The sequence below is a fragment of the Platalea leucorodia genome, assembly GCF_965183815.1.
Source record: "Platalea leucorodia genome assembly, chromosome: 2".
Classification (NCBI taxonomy): Eukaryota; Metazoa; Chordata; class Aves; order Pelecaniformes; family Threskiornithidae; genus Platalea; species Platalea leucorodia.
The window spans coordinates 115,126,260-115,151,129 of NC_138824.1; the positions used below are offsets into that span (position 1 = coordinate 115,126,260).

At 49.6% G+C, this 24,870-nt stretch overlaps 1 protein-coding gene across 1 annotated transcript; it reads right to left on the minus strand.

Moving 5' to 3' along the window:
* Positions 1-146: 146 nt before the first annotated feature.
* On the minus strand, positions 147-23,780 carry CD80 (CD80 molecule). The gene is made up of 7 exons (XM_082304426.1): positions 23,688-23,780; positions 23,419-23,519; positions 10,335-10,670; positions 7,405-7,686; positions 5,325-5,450; positions 2,211-2,334; positions 147-278 (listed from the first exon to the last, which is right to left on the minus strand). Exons 2-6 carry the CDS (start codon positions 23,504-23,506, stop codon positions 2,228-2,230), a joined length of 939 nt encoding a protein of 312 aa, XP_082160552.1. The 5' UTR covers positions 23,507-23,519; positions 23,688-23,780; the 3' UTR covers positions 147-278; positions 2,211-2,227.
* Positions 23,781-24,870: the final 1,090 nt, after the last annotated feature.

A 24,870-nucleotide genomic window follows, 5' to 3' on the forward strand; every position in this document is an offset into this window, starting at 1 on the left:
TGCGTCGATGCTGACGACTCTTCTGCTGCCCCATTGCAGGAACACGGAGGGTCCTCCCAGTTGGAATTCCAGCGACCCCCGCTGTAACGAGACCACCCCGCAGCTTCTGTGGCGCAGGTGGGGTTTTGTATTCATTCACACAAGCTTACGTTGTCAGTCTTCTTGAGCAGTTTTCTACTGCTGTCATCCCCTTTCGGAGAGCCAAAGGATCAACGCAATAAGCATTGCTGTACAACGAACGGTGGGGACTGCAGTGCGGAATACACAGGATAAGAAACCTGAAAGACACAAAGAAAAGATTTTACTGATTTTTTTCCCCCCTCCTTCTTAATCCTAAATGTAAGCCAGAATGTTGCAGAGCCGAGACAAACGGGGATCAGCTGCGATAGCCCTCCACAAGAGGGCTCCTATTGCAGTAAAGAGAGAGCTGTTCAGAGCTAGACAGCTCAAGACAGGCACTACAGTGAGCTACAGACCGGCTCAACACTTACTGTGAACAGCTTTGGACCGTACAGAGGTGCTATCCCTCTGCGAAGTGAGGACGCCTAATGAATGCGCTACCCTATTTAAGCAGCGACAGGACATGGCTCAGTGCACCACATGGTTACGAGATGACAGTCAGCCACGAAGGAAGCACAGCTTCCATCCCTGTCCACAGGCAGCCCCTCCCAGGCACCGGAGTTGGGAAACACCAGCCACTTACAGAAAAAGCCTGGCAAACTTTTATAACAAAAGAGGAATGTGGCAGAATGGATTTATTCAGTAGGTGAACTCCCGCCACTCCCATCACAAAACCCCCCAGAATTCATGCTAACCAAGGCTCTAGTATCTGTTCCAGACAGGGCCTTCCCCAGAGGAAAACATGAGTGGGTGGTCAAGTTTGGAAATGAGACGAGTGGCCTGAATGATAGTTTCCCCTCCTTTCCATCTCAAAAACGTTAAGCTTTCAGATTACTGCAATGCACAGCGTGACAAATTCATGACTTCTAGGACTCTACAGCTGTTACTCTACAGCATTACCCTGGCAATTCAGCATGCTGTGGCGAGAGCAGGAAATGCAGTCACCTGGATAATGAGGTGAATAAGAACAGTTAGCTGCTAATCTTTCCTTAAGTCTCTTGACTTGAAAAATGTCTTTCTGGAGGACACAGCCCTGAACACAGCTGAGCTTTCAAGCCCAAATGAATATGATGCTTTGTAGTCATAAAACCTTGGTAACCCAGACGTTTCCCCACCCCATCCTTCACAGCACCTCATTATCAAAAGTGACTGTTTTTAAAATACAAGTGTTTCCTGAGCAAGTCTTAGAGGGGAAACTTTTCCTCCTCCATTCCTCCAGCTGCTGAAGGGAATGGAGATATCTCAGAAGTGGACTGGCATCGCTAATCTTACGGGGAAAGCTGGAGTTGTTCTCTTGTTCCCCTCTCCCTCGCCACCATTTGGTCAATCCTTCATTTCTACCATCAGTGATGTTCCCATGTTTATGCACCAGATCAGGAACATGGCTCACAGGGCGTCAGCCAGAAATAACCTCTAGGGGATGAAGCCACACGTGGGAGCTGTAGTAGCGATGAGCTACGCCCAAATGAGTCCAACGGGACAGGAACTAAAAGACTGCCCCGTTCTTAGCTGGAAGGCCCATAAATGAGCACGAGGGCAGTGGCAGGGGGTGTCACTGCAGACCCTGATGGATGGATGACCATGCTACAAACCCACCTCTCAGATATTAACCAGCTTCCTTACACGGGTTCAGAGGAGACACTAACAGTCAAAGTTGTCAAATGTTCCTTTTCTTTCATCTCTCTCTCTCCATCCCCATTTAGTCCCTAAAAATTTATGTTAATTAAGGAAATGAATGCCACAAAAACTTGCACGCCATCCATGCAGGCCCCATTCTATGCAGGAAGCAGCTTAGCAGCCCAGGAAAGTTGGTCCTCTAACATTTTTCACTAGATTCGTTTCTAGAAATTTCAAATAACCCAAACAAAGCAATGCCCCACAAGCAACATGAGCGTCATTCCTCTAGTTACCTGACCGGGAAACACCACGTGTCTGAGTTGGCAGCAGGGCTCTACCACTTTTATTTACCCTAACGGACAGCACACACTCATATTAAAAGCCATACGTGGTTTTGTGAGCTAACATCACATGAGAATCTAATAGTATTTGAGAAGCTATTTTGCCAAGAGAAGAATGGTGAAGAAAACTACCTGCAAATGCAATCTGGTCATACAGATGATGTTTCAGATGTCACTTTGGAGCTTACGGGTGGCTTCATACATTCTTTCACACCCTCTTCCACTGAATCCTGAGGCTTACAACAGTGAGAACAGACTGAAAAAGAAGATCCCTCATTAGTATTCAGAATTCCAGAAGACATAAAAGTGCTGAACCCAAATGTCTTCTTCAACAAAGTAAAGTATAACTGACAGTGGGAAGAAAGCAGAGAAGAAATTAAAGAAAAAAATCTTTTAGGTCTAGTTACTTCTATGTTTCCTTGGCAGGGCTCATCCCTGCAGTACATCTGAACAGGGCTGGCCCAGAGCCATAGTCTGATCTGATAGAAAGCTCTCTTATATATAAACGTTATCTATAGAGTGTCATATGGATAGAACCATTCTCATTAGCACAGGGCTAGGACCTCAGCCTGGCACAAAGACAGGTTGGTACATGCTAAGACAAGGTCAGAAGGGAAATAACAGTAAAAGTTACATGTTGCTAAATGCAGTTTACCAAGCAAGTGAAAGGACACCGGTGTTAGAACCAGCCAGCCAACTCTTTCAGTGCTTTAAACGGAGTTCAGATTAAACAGATCCCCTTACTATCTCATCTCAGCATCTATCAGTGACTTTTGTTTTAATAATTCAAGTTGAATCTCTCTGTACTATTACAGCAAATTGTACTTGCACGAATTTTGCAACATGGATCCTAAGCTATTCTTTAAGTGAGCTCTAATCTCAGTCTAATCTTGGTGCTTTGTGTTAAATCAATTGAAAAGCCCAAAAAAGAAAAATCTGGAGAGTTTCCATTCTTAAATTACTGCAAAGATAGGCTTTGAGCTCCTCAAAGTAGGGGGTTGTGAACCTCAACAAAGCATCTACATGTTTTGGTCACCACCACAATCATGCATCTGAGAACTCATATTTCCGTTTTGCTCTATCTTTCTATTCTTCCCTCCCACACTCCAGCTCTTTGAAGCATGGCTTTTTGAGCTCAGAAACCACTCTTAGCATCAAGGCAGCTCCTGACTCAGCTTTCCCTATGCCAGAACAACAGAGGTGCTCTCAGACCTATTCTGAGCTCCCACGATAGCTCCCGAAAGGTGAGCTGTAGCAACACCAGCAGGAAGCACTCTTAGGACAGCTATTTCCCTCCCCAGACAGGTGGCAATGCACAGCAGCACCGAAACATGACAACTGTACAAACTGGGAAGTTGGACTGAAGCTCTAGCTTCAGTTTCTTACAGTACATACCTGGTCTGGGAAGCAGCTGTACAAAATAGCACCACCTGACTCGGCAAATCTATTCCCTGTGTATATTAGGAAAATGGGACTGAAAGGGAAATTCCAGTTTATGCAGCCACGTCCCATGCTGTTGCAGGTGATCACATTCTACCGCATTAGTATGCTTTTTACATCTACTTTAAAAGCAATTTGGTTTCTATATAAAAGGCTATCTCAGAATGCTCCAAAATCTTACTAATTTAATGGTAAGGAAACTTTTAATTTCCAGCCTATATTCGTTTCGATCCAAATCTTCCAATTCCAGTTCATTTTCTCCTATAATTAGAAGTTTTATTATCCATGCGGCTAATGGCACAGGCTGTGATCAGCTGTGATTTTCTTGGTTTCAACCTGCTTGCTGCTTTCCCATTGACATAGCCCCAGGGAGCAGCAGGGCAGACCCAGCACTGGTGTCATAGGGGCACATGAGTGGAAAATGAAGAGGTGCACAGGTGTAGTTAAGAGTCACTGCCTTACAGAAGCTTCCTTTCTTTGTGATAAAACACCCAAAAGAAAATTAGCCCAGCCTGACTCAGTGGTCACATTAGTTTTTGAAGGGATGTTGTTGGTGAGGAGGAGAAAAGAAAAAGAGTAATGCTACCTCCACACCTCTGACTTGGGAGTGAACTTGCCTGAAGTTGAAATAGAGGCAGCAGAAGACAAAAGCATGACAAACTTACCAGTGTCCCTAAGTGAACTGAGTCCCTGCTGCCTAGCAAATAACCTCTTTCCAACGGGGGATACCACTGTGACCATGATGAGCTAAGACACTCAGACTGGTGGCTTCTGGTTTAAGTGGGCTGAACACAGAGCGCTGTCAGTGTGGGATTCTTGCCTCCAGACTTGACTTCCCCAGTGACCTGACAGAACTTGATTGGGTGATATTTATAACGTGTTGCGAGGCCTGCTGCCTTTCTCCAGGACTGCTTTTCAAAGCTGCTAACAGGGTGTGGATAGGACATCTACTGCTGTTGACTTTCAACACTGTCTGGATGCCCAGCTGCCTTTATAAATCCATTAGATGTCTACCTACATCTTCAGGGGCTTTCTGGCTAGGTCAGCTTAGACATGATTAGGAGCAACAGCTAACAGATGAGATTTTTTTTGAGCCACCAAAAAAAAAAACCACCCATCTATTCAGCTGCCAGCTAGTCCTGAGATGCTTGAGGTGCCCTTTGCCATTGAAAAACTCCTGGAGACATGTCTGGAGTTACTGAAGACTTCATGGAGTGGGACAGGGCACCTCACCTGTGCCATTCTTGGACACACAGATGACAGATCCATCTCTCCTGATCGGGTTTCTCCTAAAAGTGGGACATATTGCTATGCTTAAGTCCTTCCTGTGGCCCTAGCATTCTGTATTTTTGTAACTTTGGCTCTGTGACTTTTCTGAGGGGTGGTCTAAGTAGGGTGTGTAGAGCAATCCAATTTTGGAACTATCAGTGCTCAGATGTATCTATCCTGATCACCAAGATTCTTGGCATCTTCAAGCATCTTAATACATAAAAATGGACCTTTATGAATCTCTTCAATTCTGTATACCCCTGATTATGGAAATATTCTGATCTGCTGTCAAAACTCCCCATCACCCCTTCACTCTCAAACCTGAACCCTAGAGCTGCCTGCACACAAAATGTAGGAAAGTCCTGAGCTGGACTTAGATTTTGTGACAGTAGATGCTGCATGAAAAAAAAAAAAAAGGAAATGAGAAGAAGGTACAAAAATACCTAGTGTGTCAGTATAGTTTCTATAAATGTGTATTTTACATAGAAACTCCATAAGCAGTAAGAGACTGTTTCTTGAAAAAGGAGCTACACTTACCATGCCTTGGGAGGTATCTTGCTGCTAGGGTGATAGCCAAAATGAAGATGATGATGATGATACTTGAAGCAGTAATGACATTATAAGATGGAGGCACAGTAGGGACAACACAGTCATCGTTTTTTTCTGAAACGGAAGAAATAGAACATAAATAAAGGGCCCAACAACATATTGGCATTTTCATGTAAAAGCAGGTATGTGAATTTTGGTGGTTCTGGCCAAATTCGAACTCAAATATTCAGCCCGAAAATTTACCTATTCAATAAACAAACAGATAAACCTGGCACCTACATTTTTTCCATTCCCCCACATTTGCTATGTGCTGAAATTTTTAACACATCCACAGAATCTGAAATGCTGGGTCTTTGTCCACAACAGGACTGAGACAAGCAATATTTAAAAACACATAAGCTGTTTTTAAAAGAAACTGGTTAGGCTTCGTGGAAAAGCCTGAGTCCCTATCTAGAAAACTACCGTTCTTAAAGGTACTCTGCAGTTTTTCTTACTGTTTTCACCAGATTTATGCCTAGTTTTTTTGCCTCTGAATTTACAGGTGATGGAGAATGATGCATTAAACAGACTAGGATAGACTTTTTTCGGCATAGCTGGACAAGAGTGTTGTGGCAGAGTTCAGTTTCAGTGGATCTGGAGCCTTTGGCTTTTCACCACTGGAGACGACCATTCTGCCACTTGGACATTAGAGTAGATAACAGGCCATTCCCGTACCGTACAGGACAACTCTAATTCAAGAGGAGGGACAGACTTGGTGCATATTCATAGGTCTTCAGATTTTCATCCTCTGCATCTGGCACAATTAAGCATCATTCAACTTCTAAGACACTAGCCTGAGCCGCTGTACAATCTTCCCCTCCCCTCCTATGTTTACCAGAGGCTGTATTCTGTCTGGAACTCCATGCTCATGAAAGACTTGTTTGGAGGAGCATTTCCGTCATACCAAAATGGGAGTGGTTCCACATCTTAAAAATCAAAAAGTGGGGGTTTTGTGACTGCTGTTGTCACTGTTGATTGCACCCTCCTCTGAGAATCTGTGTGACAATAGTGTATTACTATTATTACTTTTTTTGTTGCTTTCCTTTTCTACGTAGTACAATATTCATAACCTTCTTCCATTACCATCTCTAGGGACATTATGCACTACATCCAGCAATAACCAATATTCATAAAGCACTAGTTTCTGGCATTCGTCCTGAAGCTGAATGGCACCTCTCCTCACGAGCCCCTTTGATTTTAGTAAGATTGATGAATAAGGTACTTTGATGAATAAGGTAAAATTCCCTAGGAAAAACAGCGCTTCTCTAGCTTTTTGGTAACAACATGAAAAAAAAAAAATCCTTTTGGCTTTAAGAATTTTCTTGCAAATCCCCTTCTACTGCAAAATATCTGGATTGTAGCATGTTGCCTTCCCTCATGCTGTTTCCACTTGTGCCTCAAGCTTTTCAAAGCACAGACTTATCTATTATGTTATCACTTTTAAGCCATGCACAGTGATGGAATTTTTTCTGTATGAGTTAACCCTATATTAAATATGTGTATGAAAGCAGAATTTTGTCTAGATCCCAGCTGACAGTTTCTGTCACTGAGGCAGGAACAAACATGCTTGTTAAATGGCAAAATTCTTTTTAAGTGCAACCTGTGGCTTTTAAGGCACACGCATTTCTCAAGTCCCGCCATTCAAATACCAGGTCTGTGTCACGCAACTGGCAGCGAGACCGTGCTGGTACAGAGGGGCACTGAATGGTGGCAACCCCAACCCGTGGGAGCCACCAAGGCTGCCACCACCAGGTCACACCGGGATCCAGTTGCCCTCTCAGCCCAGCTGTGACTCACGGAAGAGCAGCAGGAAGACAGAGCCATCTCTGCTTGTCAGTCACTGTCACAACTCTCCTCTCCCACCCCCGCTGTCTTACAGCCTTTGAAATATTTTGGTGTGCAGCTCACAGGCAGGACCATTGGGTCATCCTTGCTTGAACAGATACACAAAATCTACCACTTTCTCAGAGAGGCAACTCAGCAGATTCAACAAAATGGTTTTGTAACACAAACTATTAATAAAACCTACTCAGAAGCAAACTGGTGGACTTGACAAAGCCATTGTATTCAACAGAGCAAGTGAAGCTGACATCTTTGGTCACGTTGAGCCACAGTTTGCCAGTGACGTTGTACAGGCTGAGGCTGGACACGGACACCCAGCTGGTATTCCACACCACGGACATGTTGTTGAGGACTCCAGAGATTTTGGGTTTGGGGAAACCTCCATGAGAAGAACAGCTTACCACCATCTCAGTTGATTCACAAGAATGAGCGGATACTTCTGCTGTTATGTTCGGCTTACTGAAGTCAGCTGAAGCAAGAAAGATTGAGTTACCATTCTGTCAGATTACAGCGAGGGCTGCAGTCCCGATCACCCACAGTCAAAGCAAAGACTCCCCCACAGGGCATTCTTCCTCTATCATAATCTGTTTGGCCTTTCTTTTGCCTTAGCACCCCCCCCACAGCCTTGACTGGATATGGCCTTGGCCTTTGCTTCTTTTCCTCCCTGGGTAGTATGCAGACTTCGTGACCCCTCCTCTCCAATGCCGCCATTTCTCTTTACATACAGCAGTTTGTGGAACAACAGAAGGAATCATAAAACAGGTAGGAAAAATACAGGACTGAATAAAAATCCATCTTACAGGCAATGGTAGACAATTTCCTTTTCCCCTCCCTCATTAGTCCCTTCCCAGCAGCCCGTCCCTGCTGGGGAAGGAGGCGAGGCAGCTGCTGCTCTCTCAGCCTGGATGGCCAGCAAGCAGCTGAATTACATTTTCTGCACGAGAGCCCCTCCAGAAGGCCCAGCTGAGAGCAAGACCCAGTCATACTACTCATTGCAAAAATACATTGCAATACACAGGTCCTCTCAGACCACATTCTCACTGGACTTTTTTCTCATTGCCAAAGACAGTTTTCAGAGGTTTCCCACCCACAGAGCTTGTTCCATGCCTTCCCACCCAGTCAGATGTATTGCTGTAAGCGTTTGTGAGGCTGCATGGTGAAATGGATGAGAGGACTAATATGAGTGAAGAAGGAGAAGAAAGGTGGTGTCTTTTAGCCTGCTTCCCTTTGCTACTGTGGTTCGTGGTGTTACTGTAAACAGTTGTGTTGGTACAACTGAGGATGCCCACGAGTTGCAATAAATGACCCAGGGTGAGGAGGAGGAGGCATGGGGTGGCAAAGGAACTATTTAAGGCAACTCTCCCACTGCAAAAATCTCTGTGGGACCACATCTTTAGCAAGAGAGGAACCAGTCAGAAAGAGAAACTCAGCATGTGGCTTCCTGGTGGGCATAAGTCACACCAACGCCACCGCTGCCAAAGGGACCGAATTCTCCCTCCCACCCCTGCCAGCTGTAGGCCCGTAGCCGCACACCCCCTCAGGCGCTCGCCCCAGCCATGGCAAGGCCAGGCAGAGAGCTGCAGCAGGTTGCTCAGCTCACTGCAAAACGACCCCTTCTGCGATGGCTGCCTGCCTGCCTCACCGTTTGACCACAGGCCTGCTGCGATAAGGCAGACAGCCTTGCGGTCATAGCGCATCTTCCACAGCTTATGCTGACCACGAGCCCACGGTCTAGGCTACCGACTAACTAGTGAAAGAAACTTGCTCAACATTGCACAGCCAGCCAGTGGCAGACAAGGAGATCTCCTTCCAGGCCCACTATCTGTTGAGCAACACGGCACTGACATCCAGTCTGGAAAGTCCCTTCAGACATCCCAGCCGACTTCACCGAGGCTCTCTGATCAGTCACTAGGGAGTAACACCTTTCTGCCTCTCGCAGGGTAGCCTGATTCCAGCAGGGGCAAGGGGAGCTTTCCCTTTCCTGATCCCCGCAATAACAGATCCCACTTTTCCAAAGGGAGCAGAAGTCTACCACAATTATTACAACTGGCCTGTTAAGACAGCAAAGGGATTTCTGGACGGAAAGACACTGGAATATTTGCGGAGAGGAAAAGAGATCTGTTGTTTCACGGTTTTTGTGCAGTTAACTCCTCAGCCCTCACAGCTAGAGAGGGTGCTGGCAGCGCACTTCCCTTTTTTCATATTGGTTCCCAGAAAGATCACTAAATTTGCCTCCTTGCACATATGCCCACCATGCCCTCAGACAGGCAGGCAATGGCCAGACCTCAGGAGCTTGTTTATTTTGCTGACAAATCTCATTCCAGATGGGGAATGCTCATTCAGCTGGCTTGTCTGGAAGATTCCTGGAACTCTCTGCTGCTAAAGGTATTCAAATGTATGTATATATTTATATATGTCACCAGTATCTCTGCCTTTGGTTGAAACCAACCGCCACAAAAACAGTGGTGGAAATGGAAAATAATGTCAACGGAACTTTTTGTAGCCTCCAAGAAAAGATTCAGATTCGTTTTGAGCAAAGGAACTCGGGTTGTTTCTTTAAGGTAAAAAGCCTCAGATCTCCAGCTGAGTTCAGCTGTAGGTTGTGGAGCTGCAGTGTCGCCGGCAAGCTGGCCATCCCCCCGGAGAGCCTGGGCTCCCAAGGGGTTGGATGCAGGGCTGGGATGCTGCTGTGGCCACAGAGGAGGAATGCCACCCACCCCATTCCTCTTTTGGCTTGGACGCTTCCCGCGCACCAAGGGCTTGGTCCGTGCTTTGCCCAAAAGACAGCAGGGGGCAGAGGCGGCCCAGGGCACCCAGCAGCAGTGCTGCTGGGGAGGTGCCCAGGGAGGGTCCTTGCCCAGGAGCGAGGCATCAAGGGGAGGATGGTGGGCTGGTGGTGGGAAAGGTGGATCTTCTGTACCTGGGGCAGCTTTGGAAAGGTAAGGAGGGAGGACGCTAGAATGGAAATACAGGGGCCTTAACGCACCTTCCACCACTCTTTTAGGCTTCCTGATGAAAGTCTATCTGCTACACTATGACACTAAGCTTGGAGGAGTGTTTCTTACCCCCAGAGGCTGGCACCAGAAAGCCTCAGGTATCGGGAGGCAATCCACCTACCTGTAACGAAGAGGGTGACATGCTCATCACACACAACTGAGTTCTGCGAACGTCTGCGGTGCTGAACCACACACTGGTAAGAGCCATTGTCCAGGATTTCCACGGGGGAGATCCACAGGGTGAGGTTCCTGGTGTCCATCTCTGTCCGGTTCTCGTACCGCTTGTGCTTGGAGATCATGTTCCCCTCCGCGTAGGCAAGCACAACCTCTGTGATGTTCTTCTGCCAGTAGACCCGGTAGTTATGTAGGCTTTCTGAGCTGGGAATTTCATGACAACAAAGCAGGCCGACTTTTTCTCCCACTTTGCTTTTGACTACTTTCTTCTCCAGTGCGTAGCCTGTAGGTGGGGGGCAAACAAAAGTCAGTGAGACTTGTGCCAGGACCTGCTGCGTCGAGCTCACCTCTTTCAGCTCTGTCTGTGCCCACTAATGTACCTCATCACCCACAAAGCTGTTTACAGCTTCGGCTCTGCACTGAGGGGAGGCCTGCCTTGGCATTGCCTTTTACGTGATGTTCCAGTCCTACTTAGGATCCCGAGCGAGTGGGCACACAATGATTTCTGCATGGATTACTGAAGGCAAAGGCAGGAGAGTTACCTGCCTGAACAGAAATTTTGCTGGCCCCTTGAAAAAACCACACCTCAGAGTAAAGAATTGCCATTATTCATGTAAAGGGATAAAAACATACATGCCCAAACTGCTATCTCCTCCGCTCTCCCTGTTCAGAGCTCAGGGTCTGGAAAGTCTGTGTCACCCTCCAGTGGGTTTCCTGCATGCCAAACAGGGCCACACTGGACTATTAGTTTGGGGGTTTGGGCTTTTTTTGGAAGGGTTTTTTTAAAGAATAAAACCCAAACCTTTCAAGATCCCAGTAGCTAGAAGCAGCCCTGCAATGATAAACAAAGGTTACAGCCACGCTGTCCTCAGCCTCCTAGTATTAGCAAATGAACGATTTTGCCTAGTCTAGCTAAAACAAATGTATATTTGCAAAGGCCCATTGGCCTCGCTTGGGATTACTTGCGAACCAGCACATGCATTCCTCAACTCCTGCCCAGCAACCTCATTGGTGCCATACCTAGTATACAGGCATGCGCCTACAATAACAAGCTGAGGCCCTTGCAAGGGGGAAATTCAGTACAACTTTGACCAGGTTAGCAGTAATCCCCCTGCTTCACACTGCGACTGCTAAGCACGCCGCTCCCATGATCAGCCCTGCCTTCCCACTCCCCTTCCTCCTTCCAGTGGGTAGGTGCTCACAGGGGCCAGGACCTGGCACAGGAGGGAGCAGCCTAGCAAGGAAGCTGTTGCTGGAAGAGTCGCCCAGGACTGACACACGGTCCTGTGCTGCAGCAAGGCCAGGGCAGGTGGCTGGGCTTTCGCCTGGGCTCGTGCAGCCTTGAGGATGATGCTTATCCCTGCGCGCCCTCCTTTGTTAGTCCAGAAGGTCGGGTTGCTTTACGTTTGCCCTGCTTGCCTCAGCCTCGCTACCTTAGCGCTCATCTCCCGTAGCGGAAGGGGGATACCAATCTGTTGCACTCCATTGACTGAGAGCAGAAAAACAAGGAAATAGCCAGCCTTAGGACAGAGAAGATTCAAATTCCCTCTTCCTTCCCTGCAGAACAGATCTCAATAAACACGGCTGAGAAAGCAGGAAAGTCCTGACCAGGCAGTGTATGGGGAGAGTGCAGCATCAGCCATCGATGGAACTGAGAGCCCATGTGCAAAGCCTCAGCCTGAAGCATGACCTGAACACTTGACAAAGCTGAGCCTAAGAACTGCCACCCACCCCCAGCAAAACCTGGCTGATGCTGGCTCACATGTTATTGTCACTGCTAATGCCTACCCACAGCCACGCCGTTCACTGGCACAGTGTGCAGCGCTCAGGGTGTGACCGGCGTGCTGTGACATTCAGATTCAGCTGAAGTGTCCAAAACAGCCACAAGCTTGTTGCCCACCAGGTCTTATTTGCTTAGAGGTGACTCACAGACCCTTAGGACGCTGTCACACAGCCGGCAGCGAGGCCCCTGCAGCACGCTGACCTGTGCACCCTGATGACGTGCCTTGCAGTCCTCCAGCCACCGGTGCTGGAGGGAGACCAGCAGATGCTCAGCCTGATCTTGGGGCAGCATTGGGGCTGCTTGAGGAAGTTTAGCCCAGGCAGAGAGCTTGGGACAGAACGTGAAATAAGTTTTCACCCCCTTCCCCTGGGACACACCTACCCCTGTCCCACCCACACGTTTTACATTAAATCCATAGGAAACACAGTAAAAAATACTGGGGAGGTCCTGGCAACATTATGGAATGCTTTAATACCAATTAAGTAGAATATGTAATTAAACGATCAACTTCTCATTTAACTGGTTTCCCTCCACCCAACCACTTCATTGGTCTTCCAAAGGGAAAGACTCAAGACACAATTCTCTCCCCCGCCACTACCTGTACTTCCCCTTATAATGCACTGCAGACTACGAGCAGCCAGACCAGGGCAGACCAGGAGCCCACTCAGCCCGCTGACCTGTGTCAGCCAGCAACTGGTAGCAGAACGGTAGAAAAAACAGTTCTTCCACACTGCGCGGGATAAAAACTGCCATGCCCTGACAACCTGTGGCAGTCACGAATTTAGGGATTTCTTGACACTGGCAGTTTAATCCCTACTGCTAGACCTACCCTTCACAAAGAGATCTTTCCCCTTCAGGAATGCATGTATATTTTTGGCTTCTACAGCATCCTGTGATGATGAGTTACACGGTTTGATTACATGCTGTGTGAAAAAGCATTTCCTTCTGTTCACCTTAGAAGCATCCCACTTTAGGCTGTGATTCTTGAAGTTCCTCCTCCTGCGTGCCTGTGTGCATTTGTGTGTGTGCGTGTGTGCGCACGCGCGCGTTTTTTCCTCTCGCCCTCATCTTCGCTCGTTCTCACAGTTCAGCTCTTACTATTGCTGGAGAGATTCACAAGAGCAGCCAGTCAAACTTTGGGATTGTGGAGCCCAATAAAGTCAATTTTCTATTTTCTTTTGCAGCAATAGGGGAAGAGTAGGCGTACAGTAAATGTCAGGGTGACATCACATCATGAGTTGCATGAGGTTCTCCACGCCTTGCCCCTAAGAGTCTCCTTTGCAACCAAAAGGAGAACAAAAACCTCCTCGGCAGTACATGTGCAGGGGCTGGAAACTCCTGCTGATGTCACATCTGTCCTTAAAAGGCTCTGCACCCTTGAAACTGCAACCTGAATGCTGCAAGCCTGAAGGAACCAAAGTCCACGAAGAGTCATTCAGCCCCACAAAAGTCCCCTTTCACTTTAAAGGTGAACTGCAAAGCAAAAATGAAAATTCAATTCTGTCCCATTTCTGTGCTGAGTGCTCTCTGTAACCAGGCTGTGGGGGAGGTATCCACCGTGGAAATAATTTTTCATGACTTTTCTAGAAAAAAAGATCCCTCCTCTTCCCACGTCCCCTGAAGCCCCCCCACTCCCTTGCTGTGCACACACGTTGCTCCATCGCTGGAAGCCCGCGGTGTGTGGCAATGCTGAACCGATGAAAGGGCTGACTTTGTGTTCCCCAGGCAGAAAAACATGTTTCATTCAAACTACGCGTGTGCCGCAGATGACCCGCATGGCAGGGCTAACGAGAACAGAAAGGTAAGTGTAGAAGAAGCCTGTCCTTTCTTGTTTGCTCCAAGAGTCAGCAAGCAGGAGAGCTGTTGAGCCTGTATCCCTATTTCCTTCACTCCTTGCCCAAGTTGTGTTTCAGAAATTCCCCGGCCACAGAGAGCTTGGTTATCCCGGCCACGCATACAGTCAGGCAGTATGTGAGGAGCAGATTGCCTCCGGGACAGAAGTCCTGCAGAGACATTTGACTGTAAAAGGCAGTAAAAGACCACGCCATGCTTTAGAGAAGCAGCGCTGAACTGTTGGAAACCTTCAGATAATTCCCAGTGAACAGAAACCGCAAAGCCATTCTCTTTCCCCTCCTTTCCCCATTGCTGAACTGCTTTGCCTTTTTTTGATCTTACCTTGTGTTACCTTGCTTCGCACACAACCCACAAAGCAATGCACGTGAAGAGAAAGGTCCTTCTTGGTTGGCCTGGAGTCCTTTGCCCCCCCCCCCCGTGTAAGCAGCAGGTAAGACAGTGGATCTGCACATTTTTTCAACTGACAGTTCTGCAAAAAGCTCTGAGGCATATTGTTGGTCGCCCTCCAAAACCAGGAGGGTCGAAACAGCCTTGTGTTGCTTTTTTCCCCGTAAGGTCCCCTATTTATCTTTGCAACAGCAGTTGGTCTCTGTACTCTTAAATTATTGGCATCACTGACTTTGCCTAGGACCACGCACCCAGGATTCCCGCTCTGCCAGGGCACCAACACTCTTCTTGCCCTCTGCCTGGGCATGGGCTGGAAAAAGGGACTTCACTCAGCTCCGGGAGTCGGTGCACACCATGTCGTAGCAAGGCAAGGGCACTTCTGGTAACCAAGCTGGGCCAGCTGGGGAAAACATGTCTCATGGAGCTGCAGCTTTCTCCTGGCAGCCGTCCCCTGGGGTCAGTGCGGGAATCACATCAGACAGTCCCCGAGTAATTCTGCAGCTCAGGCCTCTCGTTTTCTGTGAATAGCACATTTGCCCCAAACTTGCAGGATTTATCCTTTGAGGACAACTCTGTATTTTGTGGGGATTTCTCAGTAAGACAGATAATCAGTTGAAAAATTGAGAAATTTTGAAAAGCCGAGTCTGTAAAAGACTTTGGTCTTTTCTTTATCCCAGGTGATTTTGCCACTGAGGAATCAGATTCTCCCAAAGCTTTCCGTAGAGTTAAAATTCAGCAAACATCCTGCGCTACACTGGAATACATGAAGAAATGCTTCGTATTTAAGCTAAAACAGTGTTGTGACACTGTGAATACACTGATCACAGAAAAGACCCCATTAGATGCCCAGATAACTTCTACGTGGAAACATCATGACATTTCAGCAGCACATAAAATCATTGCCTTCCTTTGCGTTTTGCTGTAAAGACCCCGTGAAATGAGAAAGGTGGGATGAAACAGAGAAAAGCGGGTGCTGGCAGGCCCTGCTGGCCATGCTCTTTAGGGAGTCCGTGACTGCATACTAACCTGGGCACGAGTGCCTGGCAAGGCTCCCAGGCTTCTTCTACCCAGACTCCACTTTGGCAAGCGGAGGCATGCAAAGAGAGGTCTCAGCATGCAGAGAAAGGAGGAGCAGCCCTTTCCCCTTGCACAACCCCAAGCCCAACCTTCCGGTCACAAACCGCAGGCCCGCTGCTACCCTTCAGCTGCTCCAGGCTGCTCTGGCAAAGCAAAGCAAAGCAAAGCCACTGCAAACCCAGCTTGCTTCGCTCATGACACAGTGACCTCTTGCGAGGTCATGTTCCCTTGACTCATCCCAAATGCGGTGAGAGAGAGGAGCAGAAGAGAAGGCGTCCCAAAGAAAAATAGCGACACACTTCACTCGGCCGCGGTTCTGCTCAGTCTCGCTTCCCTGTGCCCACTCACGCTAGTCAAGCGTGCCCGTGGTCATTAAACGACGGGATTAATCCTAGCTTACGATGATGTCTTGGCTGGCCTGAGGAAGGAAAACAGTTTAAAGAGGTTTTTCTAAAAGTTCAGCTCTGCTTGCTTCTGTGCCGTAACCTTGGGGTGCCCTGCTTGGAGAGGTGTACCAAGGGCATGGCGCCCCTTACGTGGCTTTATGCGCTTCCCATCGTCACGTTGCCACATTCCTCCTAAACAAAACAGTAACCTTGCTTCACTCAGCTCTATACTGCATGATTTGGCAATGATTATAATTTCCCCATGGTGTTTTGGTGCTTGACTCCTTCAGCAGCCTTCGTTCCATTTTAATGCTGTTTTGTTTCACATGCAAAGCCTTTAGTGAAGAAATCCTTGAAATCATGAAGCGGCTGTGAAAACCAGGGACACCTTCCTGCATCTATAGGCAGAAAGACAGCCCACATTTGGGGGTGCGCACCAATCCCATTTTTTTTTTTCCAGCAACATGTTAACTTGAGGCCTTATTGATGACGAATGAAATTATCAATGTTATTTGTCTCCCTGAGCATACTTAGATAAGCAGCGATGTACTGTAGGTAACACTCATTTCAGAGTGGTTCACAGGGCGCGCTCAACACACGCTGGTGTCCGATGCGATCCCAGTTTCTTAGACACACACTACTCCCACTGAAGCCCTCCCTCTGACTACGGTTTCCTTTGCAGGTTGCAGAATGAACGCTCTGCTTTCTCCAGTCTTAATTGCAGCTCACCAGAAAGCAGATTTCACGCCCCCCTGATAGCCTTTTTGCCACGGAAGCCTGCAAGGCAACGGGGAATGAAAGGAAGTGCCAAGGAAGCACCGTTACTGAGTCACGGCTGTGTCATAAACCTGGTTTCAAAGGGAAGGAAACTCCATTAATCACAAAAAAGTTCCATGATCTGCAATTAGCAGCTGAGAATACAAAAGGGAATCTGAAATACTTTGGTAACGGGGCTTGCTGCAGCGCTGGGGCAGCTCCAGCCAGCCTGCACCCCTCCCTCTTGCTCCTGCTGTGCCCAGCTCCTGTTTCTGTACTTCTTGAGATAAAGATCTACTGCTTTCTGAGTCACCACTGCCCCAGCTGGGGCAAGCCCACCGCCTGGGTATGTCCAGTCTGCTTTGTTTATAACATGAGTAAGATCTCAACACTTCACAAGTCAGTCAGCAAATTTCTGGCGCTAGCCAGGAGGTCAGATCCAAGCAAGGAGCTGAAGACGAGACGCCAAAGTACTTGAGGGCGAGGTGGGGACTATATTGTGTCTTAAGATCTTCCCCTTTGCTGCGGAGCCCTCCACATGGGTGTTGCTCAGGGAGGAAAGGAAGGAGGGCTTGCTTATCTCCCGTGCTGCATAGTGGCAGGGACACCAGCGATGGGGACAGAGAGACGTCCTTGACTTGGGTAAAGGAGCGAAGGCAAGAGTCTTTCTGAACCTTCCCCTTTTCTCCATTCGCAGCACGTGGAGCGGGTGACCTCGCTAGAATGAAAAAGGGCAGGGGCGACACTAAATCTGGATGTCCTCAGACGATTTGCATGTTTTAGCTCCTTTCGAGATCAAATTCCTGCAACTGGCTCAGCACTCTTAAAATTTCCCGGTTTGGGGCCAGAAACTAGATGTGGCAGTTGTGTAAGACAGGCCTTTGGGGGAGATTTGTCGCATACAAAGACGAAAATAAATTTGTTAATTTTTTCCCCTGCAGAATCTGTCCCTCGCTGACTGGATCACTTCACACTTCCTCTATATTTATCTCGCAGCTGAAGATGTTCTCAGATAATTTTCCTAATTCCTCCAGTACCACTGCCATGCATACTGCTGTCCTCGGAGCACAGATGTTGAAGTTGAGGTCCTCCCCACTGCTTAAGGCCCCAGTTTTCTTCCGTGCTTGCTAAATCTCACTGCCTTTTGTGCTCCCCAAGTAGCCAGCCCACTCTTGAAACTAATAGAAGGCGAAAGTGCCCAGTAACCAGGAAAATCAAGTATGATGCCTCTCACATAAACCCACTCAAAATTAGGAAAATTACAATTTTTTTTTTTTTCTTTTTTGCTTCTAAAGTACTTGTCCACAGTCATAGCAATATTCACCAGTGCAGCTAACAATGCTACAGACCTGCCAGCCCTCATCTTGTTACAAAAGCCTGGTCCCTGCTTGGGCACTAACTCACAAATGCTCTGAAGGCAACAGCCTTGACAATAACCCCGCAGCTGGAGGAGAGATTAAGCAGCCCTATATAAGAGTGCAGCATGGCGAATGGTAATTAACTTCAGGATGACTACGAAAACAAGACCAAAGCAGCCCAGAGGTGTCCGAAAGCTACAAAAGCCACGGAGGGAGCGAAATGAGAGAGGTGGGCAGGGGCCGCCCGAGGCACCGGCTGGGAGCACCGCGGGGCAGAGCGGCACAGGGAGGGGGCTCTCTCGGCTGGTAGGAAGCACCATCTGATGGCGAGGTCTGCTCAGACCAAAGCACTTCCCCCGGCACAGGGATGAAATCCTTGTCTGCCAGGCATTTAAAACAACACCGGAGGGGTATTTGCTACGGGGAGAGCAGCAGTGCACAGAGAGACTTGCCTCGATGCTCTTTTCTAACAACTTTTTATACGATACGGTGGCATTCTGGGCTTGCCAAAAGGTGAATCTCTTTTGAGCGCTGTATGGCTAGATGTGCCACCATTAGCCAGCAGTCAGCACTTTTATTTTCAGCCAGGGAGTCCCCTGGGACCAATGATATTTTAAAAGCATAACAGTGAAAAAGCAGAAGCAAAGCCTGTGGCATTTCCGTGTTGGGAAAGATTTACATATTCTCAAATGACCTCCTGAGACTCCCGATGGTGATGTCCCTCCAAGGGGACAGAAAAGCTACAATTAAACATAAAGTTCATCTGTTTAAAAACAAAACCGACCTCCTTTTGCCATGCAAACAGACTTCACTGCCTTCAGCACATTTGCCTTGCCACCTCATGAAAAACGCCACACCTACATGCACGCAGGGCTTATAGTAGGGAACACATGTTAAAAAGGAAGGAGAGTTTCTCTGAACATGGAAATTCTCCTCCAGCCTGGCACGACCTCGGGGCGCAGCCAGATGACAAACTGGCACCGATCTTGTGCCTTCCCCACACGAGCAGAGGGGATCTGGCTCCCCTTTCCCTTCCAACCTCACGTGCTCCCGCTGCTTTCCTTGCAGGGCTTTCCAGAGGCAGGTTCAATACGCCACACTGGTGTCAAACAAGGGGAAGAAAAAAAAAAAAAAAGAAACTTTCTGGTAAGCTGGAAGGTGAATTAGATCATCCAAGGAGGATAGCATAGCCAGAAGCAGAGGAGAGAGGAGCAGGATTGCACCTTTCAGTGACAACGGCCTGTTTGGTCCCCTCAGCTGTGCTGCCTGTCTGCATCCCCCTCTGGGGTACACAGCGTCGGGTGTAAAAGCAAACTGGCACTGAAGAGAGCGGGCTGACCCCCACAAAAAAATAACTCATCACAAGCAGGGCAGGGGGATAACTCCATCAGTGGCAGCCTTCATTTATATCAATGATGCCTGTTAAACCATGCTTCTAACTCAGAATTGAGGCAGTGACGAGCAGGAAAGGCGTGAGGGCATACAGGGTGGCAACTTCTGCTGGCAACCTAACGCAGTGCGTAAAAACTTCAGCCCCAAACTTTGCATGTTTAAATGCAGGAATATCTGACATTCACATTGCAGAAAGGTTACAAATGTCTCAGTGATCCAAGAAATGCAAAAAAGCTGTTGCCCTCAGACTAATGTGAGCTCACCAGAATTACCTGGGTTCATTCTGATCTAACTGGAAAAAGGAAACAACGTGGGTGAACGTTCGACCAGTAGCTTTACGAACTCAGTATGCAGGCATATAACTGTATTTTGACTGTGTAAGAATGTAGCCTGTCTGCGTTTCATTTTCTGTGTTTTTTCTAAAGAATTCTTTCATTAAAAAAAAAAAAACAAAACAAAACCAAAAAACACAACAGAAATAGTAAAATAGTCTATAAGCAAAAGCAGGAGCCTTTAGTTGGGTTTCTGTTTCTCCAGACAAGTTGTTAGAGCAGGTTTCACTCTGGATAGACAGACATACAGAAAAGGAGTTCCTTAGTTCTGCTGCTCTTGGTTTTGAACCAAAGACATTTCTTTTCTGCATGTCTGGAACAGGAGGAGACAGAAACTCATCCGAAAAAAGAAATCAAAAAACCAGCTGAAGGCAGCAAGAGCAATAAGACAGAAACTCAATTTGCATCCAGTGATCAAATGGGCAAATCTGGTACGTAAAGAAAAATTTCTGCCATCTCCACCCTGAAATCTGCCCTAGGCACAACTCATACTGGAGCTGGCACGGAAATTAGCCGCCAAGCACCTAAAGCTCATTGCTAAGCACTTCAGTATTTGGGGGTGGCCACGAAACAGGGAATCTTTCCCGTTCTCAACCCTTTTTGTGCCTTTCTGAAACCCAGCTCCACTCCGAGCTCTTTGTTGGCAGTAACATGTGAGAGGGGATTCCCAGAGTGAGTTACTTGTGAGCCAGCGCTCGCTGGCAACGCGAGGGAAGTGGCTATTCCCCCCCTCCCCACTCTCCAATAACTCAGAAAAGCTGTAGGGATTTTCCTCAAAACTTCCCAAAAAAGTCACCACTGGGAAGAAACCAGGAACTAGACAGTCCCCAGTCGGATGAAGAGACTCCAGGGAAGCCTAAAAGGAATACTCCATGGACAAAACCCGGGCTCGCTGGGGCCCTGCAATCAGTGGCTATGCCACGCATGCACACAGGGCAGGGAAAGGTCGTACTGGGTGACTTCTAGCAACATTTTCCTAATACAACAAACTGGGACTGAGAACATCCTGATGCTCATCGGTAGGTGTGAAGGTGCAATGGCAGGAAAAAACCAAGCCCATGGGGATACCAGCAATGCATTCAGACCGTAAATAAGTTTGCGCTGTAATCAAGGCTGTTCTGCCACTTTTCCACTGTGCTGAGACAGCATGGTGTTCCTGCACATCAGTGCCTCCAGCAGCAGATGACATCTCAGCAGCAGCTCTAAATTACACTGGCATTTCAGTGGGTCACCTCAGGTGAACCCCAGAGTAGCAAAATTCAATTCAAGGGGAAACAAACGTATCTGCGTAGCTTGGGCATACACCATTTCCTATGAACTACAACCTTCAAATCATCCTTTTTAATTAAGACCCTCTTAAAGCCGCCTTCTGCTACGATGGAAAAATTCAGCCTGGCATTTCCTATATTACTATTTCACTCAAGTAGGGCGTACAGAGAGCACCTGCTTTCATCCTAGCATGCTACGTGACCTTTTGGAGTGCTACAGCACGGAGGTGTGCAAGCACCAGAACACCTGGGCTAAGCCCAAAGATGCAAGATGCAGCCACAGGCTCTGGGTGCCAGCTTGGACTGTGCCTTGATATGGTCATGATCAGTCCCACATGGGGCCAGTTCTGTAAACGCTGACCTTGGTGACTCGCTTAACAACACGTGGGAAGTCACTGGCAGGGCCGTGGCAGACTCCCTTTCTGGGCTTCACCATTTTGCCACGACAAGGTCAGAAGTTGGTCCTTGTAGTCCCTGTGGGTGACCTAGGGAAGGCATCACCTACAAGTGCCGCTAAAGCTTTTAAAATCACTCGTTTGTGGGTAGTGTAGCATGTATTTTCAAGGGTTGCTAACACAGGAATACCTCTTTTTGGAGAGAAAGGTGGCAGGGTGTGTACGCACGCATACAGAGGGAGAAAGAAAGCGCATCAGATGTGCTGTCCTTGTCAGCCTGCCAAGCAACCCGCTCCCGAGGCACCAGGACTTCCACAGACTCAGTGTGTGGGAAGCATCTAACAACTATGCCCCAAAAGCTGATATAATGCTTTTAAAAAAGCCTTTTTTCCACTCTGCCTCTTGCAGAATTAAACCCCAGAATTTTGTAATCGACCAGATTTGGAGAAGTAAATCTTCTCAGCCAAAGGATGACCAAACCCTGCTGGCGTATGGATTTGTGCCTTGTGTTTCCCAGCCCAGGCACTTCTCCCCACGCCTCCCAGCCCATTCCCAAGCCCTCGGTGCCGCCACGCTCCTTACAGCCCCCTCACAGCTGCCTCCTGCCCTTTCCGCCGGTGGGGCACAAGGAGGGGCAGGGCGAGCTCCGGCTGTTTGGGTGCTGCCCGCAACTAGCCAGGGGCTTCTGTGCAGTGGGCAAGGATACCGCATCTCTGCCAGCTCTGCCTCCCTGTCAAATTTTGCAGGGGATGTGAAAGTTACGAGCAGGGATCTAAAGAAATACGGAGAGATGGAAAGCAGGATAAACTATCGTTCCCTTGGTAAGCCATATCAAAAAAAGTACAACTACAGGAACACCTAGTTTTCTGTTATCAAACTCGTATTTCTAGTACTGGCTATTAGCACGCATCAGGCTTTATATCCACGTATTGCCAGTCTTTGGTCTTGCAATCAGCATCCTTTTTAGGGAAACTACATGACTGGTTAATTACCACATGCTCATAATTACATTAATAACGTACCACAAGCTCTTACAGTATGGAAGGAAAAACAGTTCTGCACATGACGGATTGTTTGCCCATTGCGGTAGAGGCAAAATACATCTGTGCTTGACACGTGCTTCACAAGCGCAGAGGTAGGGGAAGGAGTGCAGGGGAAGACAGGAGAGCAGAGATCTCACAAGTGATGTTTGAGGTGGTTGCTTTCTTCACAAGTGAGCTCTGTGATTCAATCCCTGTTAAATTCTCCAAGTTTTGTTTTAAGATTCTGAGACTGAAACTCAAAATGAAACTCAGCATCAAATATCTCCCAGTTTCACAACATCAGCATGAAAAGCTCCTAATTTTGCATCACTTGATTTTTAATCAAAGCCCCAGTTCAGCCCAGGTTTGCTCCAGAGTATCGTTAGCTGCAATGAAACACTAAAATTGCCAATAAGCACAACCTATTTTGCATCCACAACAAATCCCAGCTGAGAAGCGAGCTTTGTGCGGTTTCAAGGTTAACATTTCACACAGCCGGGAAGACTCATCCCAAGCCTCCTGAGGTCAGCGGGGACCTGTGGACCTCAGCAAGCTGTGCGGCAGGTCCTCGGAGAAGGAGGGGGGACAGCCCTTGCAGTCCTCCGATGGGGACTTGTGGTGTCGGAGAAAGCACTGGCTGCGCCCTCCAACCCACCGCCCTGCGCGCTCGCTTTTAGCCATCCGAAAAACTGCAGAAACTGCCCTGCCACCGAAGCCCAAGGGCCACGCCGCTTGCCTGCTGTGGGCGTCAGCCCCCCGAAAACGCCCTCCTTGCTCGCCCCGGCTGGGGTGGGTGACCACCTTCGCCGCCGTGACCAGCCTGGGGAGCCGAGAGCTCGCGGGTCCTTGGCGCCGTGGCCAGCAAGCCAGCCACCCCCAGAGCCTGCCCAGCCTCAGCCCTGGCAGCAGGCACCCGGAGGAGAGCCCGGGGGCCGCCGTCCCTCGGAGGCCGTCAGGCGGGCCCTGCCGCCCGCCGGGGCCCCGCTCGCCCCCCCGCCCCACGCCGGCCGCTCCCGCTTACCTAAGCTAAGGCAGAGCAGCACCAGGAGCCCGAGCCCCAGCCACCTCCTGAAGGCCAGCGCCGGCGGGGCGGCGGGCAGGCACGCCATCGTCCTGTAGCTCCTGGGCGGGGAGGAGAGGGGGACAGGGTCAGGGGAGCGGCGCCCCAGCAGCCGCGGCGCCCCAGCAGCCGCGGCGCCCGCCGCCGCGCCCCGCTCCTTCCTGCCCGCCGCCGCCCCAAAGAACCCACGAGCGCAGCGCCGGCCCGCTTCCCCCCGGTGCCCCGGGTACCTGCGGCTTCCCCTGGGGCGGGGGCTCAGCGCCGGGCCATAGGCGCCCGGCTCCTGCCGCTGAGACGCTGACTCCCCGCCGGGGCGCGGGGCAAGGCCGGGCGGCGGGCGGGAGCGCGGCCTCATAAGTCGCCTCACGCCCGCCCACGGCTTCCCGCGGGGCGTGCGTACGCTGCAGCGCCCGCCGGCCGCCCCCCGCCGCCCCGGCCCCGGCCCCGGCCCCGGCCCCGGGTGCCGCCTTCGCCCCTGGGAGCCGGCTGGGAGGCGCCCCCGGCGAGGGGCCGGGAGGGAACCGGGCGGAGGGGGCAGATGAGGGCCTGCGCCCCGCCGGCGGGCGTCGAGCGGGGGCTGTGGGCAGTGCGGCACCGCCGGGGCGTCTCAAGCTGGAGTTTAAAATGCGACTGGGTGAAACCGCTGATGCTACTGTGGGAATAAGCCCATAAAATTACATTTGAAATTAAAAAAAAAAAAAAACAAAAACAAAACAAAACCACACTGTCATTTCAGGCCCAGCTGGATGTAATCCATCAAGTTCAGGTACATAAAGAAAATTCAAGAAAGACCGCTTAAACCGCACATGTTGGCCGTCACGGCCGAGCACCCGGACAGGGAGCAGCCGCCAGACACAGCACCAGGACCAAACGGGCTCCAGGGAGCATCCACCAGCCCTGGCCAGAGAGGCGGAGGGAGCGCTGGCCTTCCCAGCACCGTGTCCTCCCCGTCCAAGAGCCACCCACCGCTCGCCCATGGCACCCACCGCTCGCCCACGGCACCCACTGCTCGCCCATGGCACCCACCGCTCACCCACGGCACTCACCGCTCGCCCATGGCACCCACCGCTCGCCCACGGCACCCACTGCTCGCCCATGGCACCCACCGCTCGCCCATGGCACCCACTAGCTCATCCATGGCACCCACCGCTCGCCCATGGCACCCACCGCTCGCCCACGGCACCCACTGCTCGCCCATGGCACCCACCACTCGCCCATGGCACCCACCACTCGCCCACGGCACCCACCGCTCGCCCATGGCACCCACCGCTCGCCCATCACACCCACTAGCTCATCCATGGCACCCACCGCTCGCCCATGGCACCCACCGCTTGCCCATGGCACCCACCACTCGCCCATGGCACCCACTGCTTGCCCACAGCACCCACCGCTCGCCCATGGCACCCACCGCTC